General features: G+C 37.9%; 1 protein-coding gene across 1 annotated transcript in view; it reads left to right on the top strand.

Annotated features, from left to right (window-relative positions):
* Positions 1 to 14,779, top strand: part of SORCS3 (sortilin related VPS10 domain containing receptor 3) — a 630,771-nt gene that overhangs the window by 462,878 nt on the left and 153,114 nt on the right. The window contains exon 7 of the mRNA XM_032178305.2: positions 2,728 to 2,846. Coding sequence (XP_032034196.1) covers positions 2,728 to 2,846 — 119 coding nt within the window. The remainder of the gene's footprint in view (positions 1 to 2,727; positions 2,847 to 14,779) is intronic.

The following is a 14,779-nucleotide window of genomic DNA, read 5'->3' as shown; positions in this document are numbered from 1 at the left end:
AAAATAAAAGTTGGAAAGGAAAAAAAAAAAAAAACAGTGGCTCCTGGGTTTCATTTGGAGTGTTGGCCTCAAGGTGTTTGGCCTATACCATCTTTTATATTTAAATTACCTCTCAACCTTTTTTTTTTTTTTTTTTTTGGTGAGACGGCGTTTTGCTCTGTCACCAGGCTGGAGTACCATGGCGCGATCTCGGCTCAGCGCAACCTCTGACTCCCTGGTTCAAGCAATTCTCCTGCCTCAGCCTCCCGAGTAGCTGGGATTACAGGCACACGCTACCACACCCAGCTAGTTTTTTGCATTTGTAGTAGAGATGGGATTTCACCATGTTAGCCAGGATGGTCTGATCTCCTGACCTTGTGATCCACCCACCTCGGCCTCCCAATAGCTCTCAGTTGTAAAAATAAGGAAATTTAACATTTAAAAAATAGAGGCATTTAGCTTTTCTTAGAAACTCGGAATGTCTTATTTTTGCATGTGAATTCTGTGTGGAGGAGCAGTTCCCCCTTAAAAACAGGCGAATGTTTGCCATTTGAGTGTAGTCTCCGCCACTCCTCAGAGATCCCTGACACTGAGACCTTGTGCCAGCCCCCATTTATCATCTACCCCTGCTAATTTTACTCTCATACATAATTTGCATGGCCCCTTAAGCATTTGAGTTTATTAGGATAGTTGTAAAGGCCTGCCATGTCATACAAAGTTATTCAGGCCCTATCTTAAGGCACTCAGCAATAGTGGTGGTGTTGATGCTGGGAGGTATTAGCCCAGGCTTAGGTTTTAGAGATGCCTTTGGCTACTTGTTTCAACTCCATCCAGTTTCCAATTCATCATCCACATGGACCCTAGATGTGAAATGAGTGCAGAAGGAACACAGATGACAAGAAAGTGTCCCAGGCAAATGGCACAGGTAATGGAGGGAAGAGAAGAAACTCTGGAAACACTTCAGAGGCAGAATTGTCAAGGATTGGGAACCAAATGGGGTGCAGAAGAAAGAAAAGTTTAGAGGCTAGAGCTACTGTGCAGATGATGACTGCTGATGGGGTGAATGGAATCAATACTAGACCTAGTCAGATTATAGTTACCAAAGCAAACAGACATTGCTCAAATTTGAACATTCAAGTAGTTATGTACAGCATGTAATGAACATATTTCCCATTAAAATATTTCTTAAAGTAGCATCATGTTTCTAAATTAATATGTGTAATAACTGGCTACATATATGAGTAAACCCCTTCCTAGACAGAAGGTTCTTTTAGAAAGGAAAATCTCTAATTCACTGCCTTATTCCTAGTACCCAAACAATACCCAATATGTAGTGTGTGCATAAGAAATATTTGCTGAATCCGTCAGTTACTTAAACAGAGATCATTTAAAGTACCCATAGTTTAATCTCAATTGTTATACATTTTTGCTTATGTAAGCCTTTTGCTTTTATTTGTCTGCTGCCTAGCACTTCCTTCGCTGTAGCCCCTGACACCTCTGCACACATACGTGCACATACAAGGAAACAATTGCATTAGATAGGCATATGTAATAATGCATGTGGTTTTAGATAATAAGATTTCTCCACTTTTAATCTTGAAACGATTTCTACTTTCCATTTTGATCATTTATTTTTAAATTTCATTAAATGAATAATAACCTTTTTAAAGCAAATTTTTGTGGTGGATTCTTCACAGAGACTCACCTGTAGTTTTTCCTTAATTAAAGAGCAAAAAACCGAATGGATTGCCTTTCCTTGGATAACCTTCTAGTCATAATCAGAATGCCTTTTGGAGCCAAAGATTTCCCATTCAGCTACAGCTGGTGCCGTGCCTTTTTTGGGTTGCTTGAGGCGAGGGAGGAGGGTTCAGCTGTTGAGATCTCTAGAAGATTTTTACAAGTAATTATGTAAGTTTTGTAAATGTTATGTAAGAAGTGAATGCATTCTTGTTGTAAAAATAATAAAAATGTATCTAATGTAAAAAGCAAAGGTCCCACTTGAATTCTGTCTACTTCCTTGAGTCCATTTCTTTGCCTAAAAGTAATCATAGCTAATTTTCATATGTATCCTTTAAACATTGTTCTATGCAGTATGGCACAAGCCTAATTGGATCATACTACACATGATGCTAACTAATTTTTAAACGATTGCAGAACAGTGCGTTTTGGAGAAATTACCATGTTGAAGCATATGTATCCACCAAATTCTTCTAATTGCAGCATATACTCTGTCGTATGCACGTATCTTAGTTTATTTAAGTGATCATTAATTCATAGGCATTGAGCCTCTTTCTAATTTTTCACTACTATGAACAATGCCACTGTGAATATCGTTGCCCTTGTCTCTTTGTGAAAATATGAGTCTTTCTCTAGAAAACGTCTAGAGAATTAGAATTCTCTAATTAGAAAATTAGAGAGAACAGAATCTCCTTGAATTAGAATTGCTGATATAAGATATGTACCTTTAAAATTCTGATACATATTTCAGATTTGTTCTTCCAAAAATCTATACCAAATTACTCTTTCAGCAGTCTGATATGAGATGAACGATTTTTCCACTTCTCTGCCCAAACTAGATATTACGATTTTTTGGGAATTATTATAAATTCTGTGGACAAAAGCATGAAATCTCACTGTTATTTTAAATTACCTTGTTGATTCCCCCATGAAGTAGAGTTCTGTGTGCTCCCTGGGGCTCCCACATGATTTTCACTTGTATCTAAGCATCACTCTGCCCTCCTATTTCAGATGCTCACTACCTCACCTGCAGGATCCAGGAATGCGCCGAGACAACTAGAAGTGGGCCTTTTGCCCGCTCCATTGACATCAGTTCCCTGGTTGTCCAGGATGAATATGTCTTCATTCAGGTGAGTACAGAAAGTACAGAGGATGCATCATTGAAGTTGGCTGCCTGCTAGGAAAAGGAGGGTGGCTTTCCCAAGGTTGTGAAGATGTGGAGCTGAGACACTCATCCTCCTTTGCTTCAGGGGCCCAGTCCTCTGGGGAGAGCCCAGACTTCTACTGGTTTTAGTGATGCGCTGAATCCTTCCATTGGATTTCCATTTTATAGCACAGGAGCTGTCTGAATTGACTAGTCTTGGGCTAGGTTTGAAGTAACTTAAAGTCAAATTTCTAATGGGATTTGACTTTAAGTAATTTATCAAAGCCACATTCTATTTCTACCCAAAGTGACTTGTTTAACTTGGCAATGAAAATCCCCTATAAATTAAGCATCTTTAGGATTCTTTTTCTGGAAATATCTACTACTCACTAAACTTTCCCCTTCTTTCCAGTGCTGACTACCTCCTCAATGTCCACGTCCCAAAGCGTTTACTCTCAGAACTGAGTCTTAGGAAAAATTAGATGGGACTCATATTTAGGCAGACCAGGGAAGCCTTCTTTTACATTGTGGGTCTTGTTATCTCTACTCTGTACTACAAGGAGGTACAAAACAGGGCAAAAGTAAGGGGAACAAAAGGTAGTGCTCCACCAGATGACTGACAGAGGATGCATGTGATAAATCAAACATGGCATTTGACGGCAACCTTGATTTCCTGCACTCTGCCTTTCCTTCCTTCTATTCTCAGTTGTTTTGCAAACTATTCCCACAGGAAAGTTGAACTTTGAAAACTCCCTGAGTTGGCTCAGACCTAAGCAACTGAATGACCTTCTCTACCTGACCCCTGGTATTTCAGTCCAGATCAATCCCATCTCTTCTAGGAGACTTTCTATGAACTTCCAAGCTCAGTGTGACTCGCCATCCTCTGAACCCTTGCAGCTCTATGGTCTGTACCATTCCTCTAGCACACAGGATATCAATGGATTTGTCTTCTCTCCAAATTGCATTTTACACTCTCTGAGAATGGGGACAATATTTTATACACACAGTGGACCCCTCTCCTTTAGCCCTAACAAGATGTCTTTGCATATCAGGGGTGCTCAGTCAATATTTGCTATATTGAACTGATTGTAGGCATCACAGTTACTTCTCTCTATAACTTAGTTACAAAGATTTTTGAGGCCTAGTGAAATACAGGAAAAGTAGCTAGCCACTCAAAAACCATCTTGGATGAAAGAGTGAAACAGGAAGGTTCTGTGGCTTCAAAAATCCCTGTTTTTTAGCTTGACGAAAATCCAGAATCTCAGGATTGTATTTCTAAGTTTTGGGAGGCCAACGGCACTCTCATTCTCTTATTCATAAGTGTTTGTTTATTGAACACATACATTACAAAATACATAGCACCAGTCACTACTCTAGGGTTCCTCAAGTTTCTGCCCTTGACCTGCTTCTCTACCTGGTACTCACTGCCTGAGCAATCCCTGTTTTTAAGGACTGTTTCCAAGGTTTGATGACTTTCAAGTCAGTGAGCTGCGACCTCTACCATGTACTGCAGCCTTCCATATCAAATAACCAACTCAAGATCCCAGCATAGACATTCCACAAGTAAAACAGAACCAACAGGTCACCCTTGACCTTAACCCTTACACAGTTTGTGGCACAACCCCTACCAGGTCAGTCAAAGTCAGTCTGTGTTGCCAAATTAAATGAACCCACAGCCTTTGTTAATATCACTCTTTGTGATTTCTCTAGTGTTTCCTTTTATTCCATTCTCATTGTTATGGTCCCCATTTAAGGCCTTCATCTCTTTCTATTTAGTTTTTTTTTTTTTTTTCCACAGTGGAAGCACAGGACTGAGTTCTGAATTTACCAATCGGATTTCCCTTCCCTTAATGCTAAATATGCCAGAATTGTTTCTTGGAAACATGACTTAGAATGTAAAATGTTCAGACTTTTTTCATTTTTCCTTGTATTCCATAAAGTTTGCTGTAATTCTGCAGACAGATACACATATTTTTTTTAAAAATTATTCTGAAACATTCCTTTTTTATTATACTGGAAGTAGGCAGAAGTTTTGTCTTTAATTAGCATCAATTTTTATTTTCCTTGAAAAGATATGCGGTTTCATTATTCGATAAAGTTTTATTCATTGCCAAGTATATGTGAGGTCCCCTGTTCTAGGTGCTAGGTGCTGGGGTTAGGATAGTGAACACAACAAAGTTTCTGCCTTAGTGGTATTTAATTCTAGTGGAAGATAGGAAAAAATATGTGTATGATGTAAACGTCCATATATACATAGATATGAAAAGTTACGAAGAGTAATGTTTAAGAACATATAATTTAGAGCCCAACACCTGACATTTGTTGAAACTGTGGCATTCCACACTTAGCTGTGTGACCTTGAGCTGTGTGTCATTTGACTTATCTATAAAAGGAAGATAATTGTAGTACCTACGTCATGGATTGCTGAGTGGATTATATTTATTAACGCTATCTGTAAAGCAGCAAAACGAAGCCCTAGAAACAGTATTATATGAATATTTGCTTTCTATCTTTCTATTTATCTTTTACTATTATCTGTCTACAAAATGTATCAGATAATGATAAGTGCTATGAATAAAAATAAATCAGGGACTGTGAATATTGAAGCTATAAAGGTATTGCTGTTTTATTTAGGGAGACTTAGGAAGGCCTGATTGAGTGGTGAACTAGGAACAGGGTGGCAGAAGATAGTGCAATCAGAGAGGAGCATGGAGCCAGGTTGTCAGGCCTTGGCTTCCTTGAGCCCACATGAAGATGGGGAATGGGCAGTTAGAGATTTGAGGCTGGGTTCAGGAGTGGGGGTGGATCATGGAGCAGTTGCAGCTGAGTGTATCCATTGTAAAGTCTACAGTATATTGATGGCATTTTTAGACCACAGAATTGCCAGTTGCAGCTGAGTTGATCTATTGTGAAGTTGCCAGCATATTGATGGCATTTCTTAGACCACTAAGAAATAAGTATTGATAGAAAAGAGAAACCATCCAAAGACTGAGCCTCAGCCTACTCCAATATTCAGAGTTCAATGAGATGAGCAGGAACCTGCAATGAGACCTAGATAGACAATTTAGAGATAAGGCCGGAAAGGTGGAGGTGCTGGATCCCATTGGGCCTTGAAGGCTTTATTTTTACTATCAATGAGGTGGGAACCAATGGATTAACAATGCCCCAAATAATGTGAAAGGCCAATAAACTTGAGAAAAACATTGGATTTCATTAATCATCAACTAAACACAGATTACATGGTATCATTTGCAACTATCAATTAGCTAAGATTGAAATATGGTAAAAGAATGCCAATGAGTTGCAGGTAAACAACTACATATAGTGCAGGTGCAAATACAAATCAGTGGATCATCAGCATTTAATCCACCTTTTTCTTCTCACAGGTGAGTTTGGCCATTTGCATTGACAGATATGACATATATGTCTTAGTTCTGACAGTATATGCTTTGTGTTTATAATTAAACACAAAGCATATACTTTAAAACTCCCATTGTGTGGTCTGTTTGCTTTCCTGTGTGTCTGATAATTTTGAGTATTTGTATTTTTGTTCTAAGTGCTTAGCTTTATGAATAGAAATTTATATAACATACTGAATCTTCTATTTCTGGACAATATCTATTGATTTCCTGTTGGCAGCAATTACAAAATCAGTGTATTTCCTTGAATTTCTAATTTTCTCCCTCTCTTTAATTCTTCCACTACCTAATTTTGAATAATTATTTCCTAGTGTTTGTCTTACTGCTGTAAAATATAATTCTGTTAGACTTAAATATTTTATGAAGCACTGCAGAAGAAGAAAGGAGAAAAAAAAGTGTGTGTTTATGACCTCTTATCAGATTCCTCTTTCCAACCCCAGTCTGTTGACGTCATCATTTTAGAGCATGAACATTCTACTCTGCACTGTAATTCCTGCATTTATTTTGATTTTAGTCTTATAGGTAAAAGTATTCAATTGTCCCCAGAAGTCTTTTTCCTATAGTTTTTCCCATTTATCTCTTGTTTGTCTGAAATTTGTCTTCCAAGAAAGGCTACTTGAATGCTGAAAATATGTTTGTCTGTATCTTTTTATGTTTTAATATCATTTCTCAGGGTATAAAATGTATGTGTCATCCTCTTTCCATGAGAATTTTTACTCCAATAATTTGTTACTATTCAGACCAGTCTCGGATTTTTCTTTAAGGCATCTTGTTGTTGTTTTATTTTGTTTTTTAACTTCAATACTTAAAGCCTTTAAAAAATATTTTGATACCAATTGCTTATTAGTTAGTGTATGCATTGTGGTTGGCCATAATGTACTGATTCTTTCTTCTGGAATATTAATTTTTTTGTTAAATAGATGAAATTTTTTCTTTATTTTTTAATTTCTTGAGAGTTTCTGTGGCATATCTTGAAATATATTTTCTATTTCAGTTTTATAGTTTTGGTTCCTTTCTTCCAGGATATCTAGGATGTGTACACTAGACAGGAAGGACAAAAGAGAGCCATAATTTCCCCCATCCTTTTTTACTCCCTGAGCAAACTGAGGAAAATGAGATTAAAAACAATCTTACATTATTCTCTAGGCTCTTTTTGCTTTATTTTATTTTTTCTTTTTCCTGTTTTTGTTTAACTTCTTTTCTGAGCTTTGCCAGTTTATATTGTGTCTCTTTCTCTCATCTCAACATACCTTCCCTGAGCGCTTGTATTTCTGCTTCAAACTCTTCTCTTATAGAGGTGATCTCTTCATCATACAGGTTATTTTAAATTATAGCAGTGTGTTTGCAATTTTTATTTGCTCTATGGAAGCATATTTTATTCCATATCTGTTATTTGTTTTTCCTGTCCCTTTCTGTCTTTATTTTCCTATATTATTTTAGCATTCTTATGCTATTTTCTTTTATCTTTATGTGTTTAACTATTGCTTATTTTTTAATGCTGTGAGTTCTTCCTGGAAAAACTATTTGAGGAGGTTCATTTTAGCAATAGATTAGGGCTCTGTTTCAGCTTAACAAGAATCCTTCTTGGTTCTCACTGAGGTTCCATATGACTCAAGATTGTTTTCTCTGTGAGTGGGTTCTTCTCATAAGACCCACTCCAGGTGGAACACAATATATATGACTCCTTTTCCACATATATTATGTTTCAGAGTTAGATTTTCATTACAGATAGAGTTTGCATTTCCCTTTCTTATTTTTCTTATTGCTCTAGGGTGATTTATAATAGGAAAGGGGAGAAGCATCATTATGATTTGGCTATTTAAAACCATTTATAAATCCTTATTATATATTTTATGAAATGTTATAAGAGCTTACTAATTGATTTCCTTCTCCCAGATCAACACCAGCCTTCCCCACCAGCCAGTCACAGGGCTAAATCAATATTTCTACATTCAGTGGCAGCTCATCACCTGTAGGGTGAAATCCAATTTCCTTACCATTGTCTACAAAGACCTCTGTGACCTGGATCCTACCTACTCCATCAGTCGCATATGAATTCCTTACCCACCACTGCTCTTCACATTCCTTCCTTGTTTCATTTTAACCTTCAATAAACATAAACCTCTTGAGTCTCCATGCACAAACTATGCCATTTCTTACTTTATATGCCTTTCTTATATATTTTTTTCCTGCCTAGGATGTCCCTTTACCAGACAAATTTATTATTTAAATTTAGGACAGACAGCACCTCCTGTAGGAAGTCTTCCCTGACATCCTCAATTGGGATTGGACTAAGCTCCAATGCAGTACTTACCCATTTGCATTATGTTTCCCCAGCCAGGTCTCCAAAAGGAATAGGACTGTGTGTTATTCATCATTGCTTCTCTTGCCTCTCCTGCTCGTAGCATAATTATTGGTACTCAATAAATGTTTGCTGAACTGAACTGAACAGAGAAGATAAGACACCATCCTATTCTCAGGAAGTGTAGTTAGTTATCTTTTTCAAGCAAGGGAATCTTGTTTCTGCAGCTAACAATACAGGACAACTTAGCCTAATTGACGATTGCTCACTGCATAAGAAATGACCATGCAATGTACAATGTCTCTGCGTTTTTATAAAACTGCTGTCCAGGAATTGCCCAATATATTATTCATTGTCCTTTTTATATTCATTCATTTAAATGTATTAAAATACATTCAGCCCAGTGGGAAATGCACATAACTAAACAAATATAATGTAATATGATGAGAGCTGTATTAGTGGAAAGCACATGTTGCTCTTGGAGAAAGAGCCTTTCACCTGACCCTAGAGGAGGGTCAGTACAAGCTTTCTCAAAAGAAGGCTATGTGTACGAGTTAAGGAGGTGAAGGAGAAAGAGCATTCTGCCCAGAGGAGAAGGCCTGGGTAAAGTTAAGGAAATAAAAGAACAGAAGGTACCAGGACCTCTTATGTAAGGGGCAGTTGTAATTGTGGGAGGGAGTGGAGTGGTAGAAAAAGAAGTTGGAAAATTGAACTGAACATTTTCTATTTTCTTTAGTTAAATCTAGATAATGTTGTGTTCCCCTCTTTATAGTTGCTAGAAAGCATAGAACTCATTTTTTTATGAATTTTAGCAGCTTCTCCACATAAAGCTTATGGTATTGTTATTCTTCATATCCTTTTATGCTTTGCCATTGGCCATTTTTTATTCCTTGGCTGCTTTCTTATATTCTTTTCGTTTGTTTGTTTTTATGTGTGTATTATTTAAAAAAAATTATTAGAAACCATTTCAAATGATTTTCTGAAATCAGTGTCATTTAAAAATCTTTTTTGGGGTGGGTGTATAAGTTTTGAAAATTGAAATGAGGATCAGGATGGGCTTTATGAATAAGGTAATATTTGTATTGATTGTAGTCAGTATCTCTCTGTGGCCTAGAAAAGGGCAAGCTTTTTCATTCTGTTCATTGAAGTAAAGTTGCCTCAGCAGGCTTTGTCAAAGCAGAAAACCCACAGACCAACGGAGTAGCTTTTCCTACTCTGTTGGAGAAGCTACACAGATGCTATATGAGCACAGTATCAGGGCATCAGAGGAGGTGGTGTTCTACCTGTTCCTGCCTACCAGTCTGTCAAAGAAAGGCCTTGGTAGAAGAAGTCACAGAGCAGCGAGGCTTGAGTCCCTTCAAGGTGGCATTCCCAGGGAGTAGCGCCAAGGCAGAACCGGACACTGAGGATTGTGCGTTCCACTGACGGATGCTTACTGGTTTGGCTTTTAAAGGGGATCTGTGTAGAGGCAGATTATTTTTTATTCCTACAATTTAAGCAGTTAAATAACAGCAAGATGAGGATGAGACTTTGGTGGGTTTGTTTTTTCATGACTATAGAAATTTGTCTACTAAAATTTCGAACTTTTAAAAGTATTGATGTCTTATATTTGGTTTTAATGCTAACAGAGACATATAACTGAGAAAGAAGAAACAAACTCACAAACAAAGGAGACCAGCCTCTCCCTTCATCCTTTCCCACCCTTATGTGCCAAGTGGAGGAGGATGCCTGGAAAGGCCGGGCTTTGGGCTTCCCAGCACCTCCTCAAACAGAGCAACTCTGCTTTTGTTTGCTCTATATGTTAGGTTTCCTAATACTCTTTCATTTGACAAAAGGATCCTGTTGCTAAAAAATATTTGAAAACCACTGACTTTTTGCAGCCCTGTTGGCTGCATTGGTCAAAGGTGAGGCTTTTCCATGTGTGGACAGCTGAACCGTGTGGAATGCAGGTGAGATCCAGGCCCAAGTCTTTTCTCTGCATATTAATAAATGTGATGCACATATTTAATGTGCAATTATTTACACATGAGTGAGAGATTATATACAAATGTACAGTATATGCATTTGAGAGTACAGTTTAAATAATGAAAAACCTTGGTAACCTCTTTATAATGATATTCATTCATTAAATTAAGCCTCTTCCCATGATAGTAAAAATTTTACCCTCTCCTGTTTGCCCCTATAAAGGAATGTGCCTCATGCCCAATCATAATTTTATTTCTCTTGACATATTATTTTTAATTCTGTGTCTTATGTGCAGTAGAAGGGTCCATAAACCACTCACGCAGCTCCTACTATTTAGAGAGACCTCGAAGGTCTCTACTTCACCTTTTATTTTCCTATTGACTAGGAGGTAAAGGTAGCCATCCTGATGGTTTTGCTTGGGGGAACCCAGTGTTTGATCTCCTGCTGTTGGACAAGCTGAGCTGGAGATATACAGAAAGCTGTGAAATTTGTTAATCTGTCAGTTTCTTTTCTGTGTAGGGGACCTGGGGTTTTGTAGCAAAATCAAAAGACGCTAATCTTTCCCAGAAGAGCCCTTGTTTTAATAGGGAAGAGTCTGCCTGAAATGCCTCCGTTCCACTTGGATAAAAGAGAAATCGGCTTTCCTCTGTAGGGGCAGGGGAAAGCAATAAGTTGATTTCTGTGTTCTGAGCCAAGATGGTTGAAAATCCTGTCTTTTCACCTTATGGAGTAGCGTTTCTAGTGATTATCCTGGAGAATCTGTACTTTAGCAGCAGTTGCAATAAAATTCCTTTAGTAATAAGATTCCTATCCTGGCTACTCTTGCTACTAGGGAATGTGATGAAGAAACAAGAACAGTCCCTTAGTAACCTATCACCAGCAATGTGTATATTATGTCTGCAGTGGATTGTGTGAAACCCTGCCCTATACTCTCTTCATGGCATAGAGGGTGGCCTTTAATGTGGTAAGAGTTCATTTATTCATGGAATAAACTTTCATTGAGCATGCAATTGTATTCATAAAAGGGGTATAATACTGACAAGTCTTCGAAAATTTAAAACGCAAGAGGAAAAAAAAGTCCATAATCAAGATACAAATAAAGTACTCTAGAGGTAAGAAGAAAGCAGAAAATTTGAAAGAGGGACGGTCATCTTGCCTCTGCCAGGTCTTTCTCCACATCCCTAATGTCTTTGTTGCCTTAGCACAGAATGAAACTTTTCCCTCGCTGTTTTAAGTGAGCCTGTAGTGCCCTGTGAGATGACGTGCTGCAACTTGAACATTCTGGAAAAGGGCATGAGTTTTAGGAACTGAGCACAGGGAAAGGGTAGGAACCCTAAAGATATAGTTGGCCACTTGAGCCTGGGAGGGTTTGTGCAGATGCAGGCCAGGAGAAGAGAGTGGCTTCCTGAACCTGTGGCACCCACAACCAGTCATGCAAATCCAGAACAGCTAGCTACTCCCTGAACCTTTGTAAAGATGCCAACCAGACAGGTAACACTGTAGATCCATCTATTACCCAGTGGTATTTTCAACTCTCAGTAATGTTCTATAGATGTGGTGAAGAAAAAAGAAACAAGGAATTCTGAGGTTGGAGCAATAACATGTATCAGACTGTTTCTAGGATGATACCAGTACTACAATGAAGCCAGTTGGTAGCTTGGATACATGTTGCTGTTAGTTTTAAGAGTTCTATGTATAAACATAGAAAAATAGTACTGTTATAAAGTGTTGGGAGATGTTCCAGAAGTACTAGCAATTAATAAGTATTGGTAGCCAATTAACAGATACTTGTTGAGCCCTAGAAGTATGCCAGGTGCAATGGAGCATTGCCCCTGGTCTCCATCAGTTTATGATTCAAATAGCTAGTGGTCTGATGTGGAGAAAAGAGCCCTGACTTTAAAGACCTGGGTTGTAATCAGGAATGTGCCACCTACCAGCCAGGAAATATGACACAAGTCACTTAAACTCTCAGAGTACTAATTTCCTCATCTCTGTAGAATGGAATCATGCTACTTGCCCTTTCTAAATTGGAAGGTTGTTGTGAAGATCAAGGGAGATAATAATGGCTTTGAAATGCTTTGAACGCTACAAAGCCCTACAAAATGCAAGAATTGAGAGGCTAATCCACATGCAAAAATCAGCCTCACTGTTTAGTGTATGCACATCCTCTTTTAAGGATTTTTATAAGCCGATAACATAAAAGATTACTAGATCTTTTCTCCAAATTCGTTTTTAAATTATTCATAGATTCAATTCATGTATCAACATATGTGCATGATAAAACCTTCCCACATAGATTCCATGGTGTTGGTTTCTTTGATAACCAACTTTTAATGATATATATGAGATGTAACTATTCTGGGATTTAATTAACTTTCAAGACTGTTTTTGCATCTTGGTCTCAGCTTACCTGGATTTTGATACTTCATCTAAGATCCTGATTTATATACCCATCATGGAAGGTAGACAAGCCTCCATGATGTGGCTACTGTATCCCCAGTAAATTATTATCTTTCTGAAAAAAAAACCCTGAGGCAGAAATTAATAGAGTGTAATTATTCAAAGAAAAGCTATTTGGAGATGTTTTAAATGATGTTAATTTGGTCTTAATGGGAGAGATTTTGAATGTTAAATAAATAGCAATTACATCATTAGGGACACATTTACAACACAGGAGTTTAAAGCAAAATGAAAGAGTTACAGAGACAATCTTCAAAAGAAATCCAACAAAGACATCTTCAGGTGAATATTCTTGAAGTGCTTTCAGAATCTTAAGTAAAAGTGTTTTCAACAGCCAGCCCAAATGGAGGTTCTTTAAATAGCTTGGATGCATCTCCTATACGTATAATGATTATAGTGGTTTGCTGTTAGTATTTGAAATACTTCCATGAATAAACACAAATTAGTGATCTGATTGCAAAGTAATGATATTTAGTTGGCCTTTGTATGGAGCATACTCCATCTCACATCCTTCCAGCTACATTTGCCTCAGCTACTAGCTTTGCGCAGAGGTGACCTGCTATCACCTTGCCTCACCTGCACTGTGGATCCCCTGTTCCAGGGCTGATTTCTTCCCAAGTAGGATGCTTGCAAGAGACTCGTTAGCTATTCTGGTGCAGATGCAAGTCTTGAAGGTGCCAAGACTCTGGGACAACTTTAGCACCAGGAATCCAGAGCTGGTGGATCAGTGCTGGTGGGAATGTAAATTAGTTCAGTCATTGTGAAAAGCAGTTTGGCGATTTCTCAAAGAACTTAAAACAGGATTACCATTTGACCCAGCAATCCCATTATTGGGTATATGCCCAAAGGAAAATAAATTGTTCTGTTATAAAGACACATGCACACATGTGTTCATCACAGCTTTGTTCACAATAGTAAAGACATGGAATCAACCTAAATGCCCATCAATGGTAGACTAGATTAAAAAAAATGGCACATATACACAGTAGAATACTATGCAGCCATAAAAAAGAACAAGATCATGTCCTTTGCAGCAACATTGGTGGAGCTGGAGGCCATCCTAAGCAAACTAACACGGAAATAGAAAACCACATACCTCACGTTCTCACTTATAAGTGGGAGTTAAACTTTGAGTACATATGGACACAAAGAAGGGAATGGCAGACCCCGAGGCCTACTTAAAGGTGGAGGGTGGGAGGAGGAAGAGGAGCAGAAAACTATCTATTAGGTACTATACTTATTACCTGGGTGACAAAATAATCTGTACACCAAATACCCATGACATACAATATGCCTATATAACAAACCTGTGCATGTACCCTGAACCTAAAATAAAAGTTAAAAACAAAACAAAAAAAAAAAAAAACTAGTGGATCAGTACTCTTCTCTTATGTCAGGTAGGCAAGTCTGAGCCTCATTCTACATGAGTTTTCATAGGCTGTCTAGTGGGATTGAGCCCTAATTGCTGACAATAATAACCCGTTTAGTAATGCACCCTGGAATGGCCTTCTCTCCCTCCCTGTTTCCTGCTTCCTAGTTTCACCACTCCTGTCCCCAGATCATTCCTCAACAAACAAAAACGATAAACTACATAAAAGTCCTTGACTCAGGCTGTACTTTTGGGAGTAACTTAATGCAAGGCAATCTTGAAAGACTCTCAAATATTTCTTGAATTCCTACTATGTATCCAGTTATTGTAGGTAGAGTGAACTATTTAAGTGAAGTAGAAGGCATTGTTCTTATCCCCATATAAATGAGATTTCTCAGTCTAAA

Source organism: Hylobates moloch, unplaced genomic scaffold (genome assembly GCF_009828535.3).
Source record: "Hylobates moloch isolate HMO894 unplaced genomic scaffold, HMol_V3 SCAFFOLD_3, whole genome shotgun sequence".
In the NCBI taxonomy this organism is placed as follows: domain Eukaryota; kingdom Metazoa; phylum Chordata; class Mammalia; order Primates; family Hylobatidae; genus Hylobates; species Hylobates moloch.
Note: the sequence above shows the minus strand (reverse complement) of the source record. Positions and strands in the feature narration are given on the sequence as shown.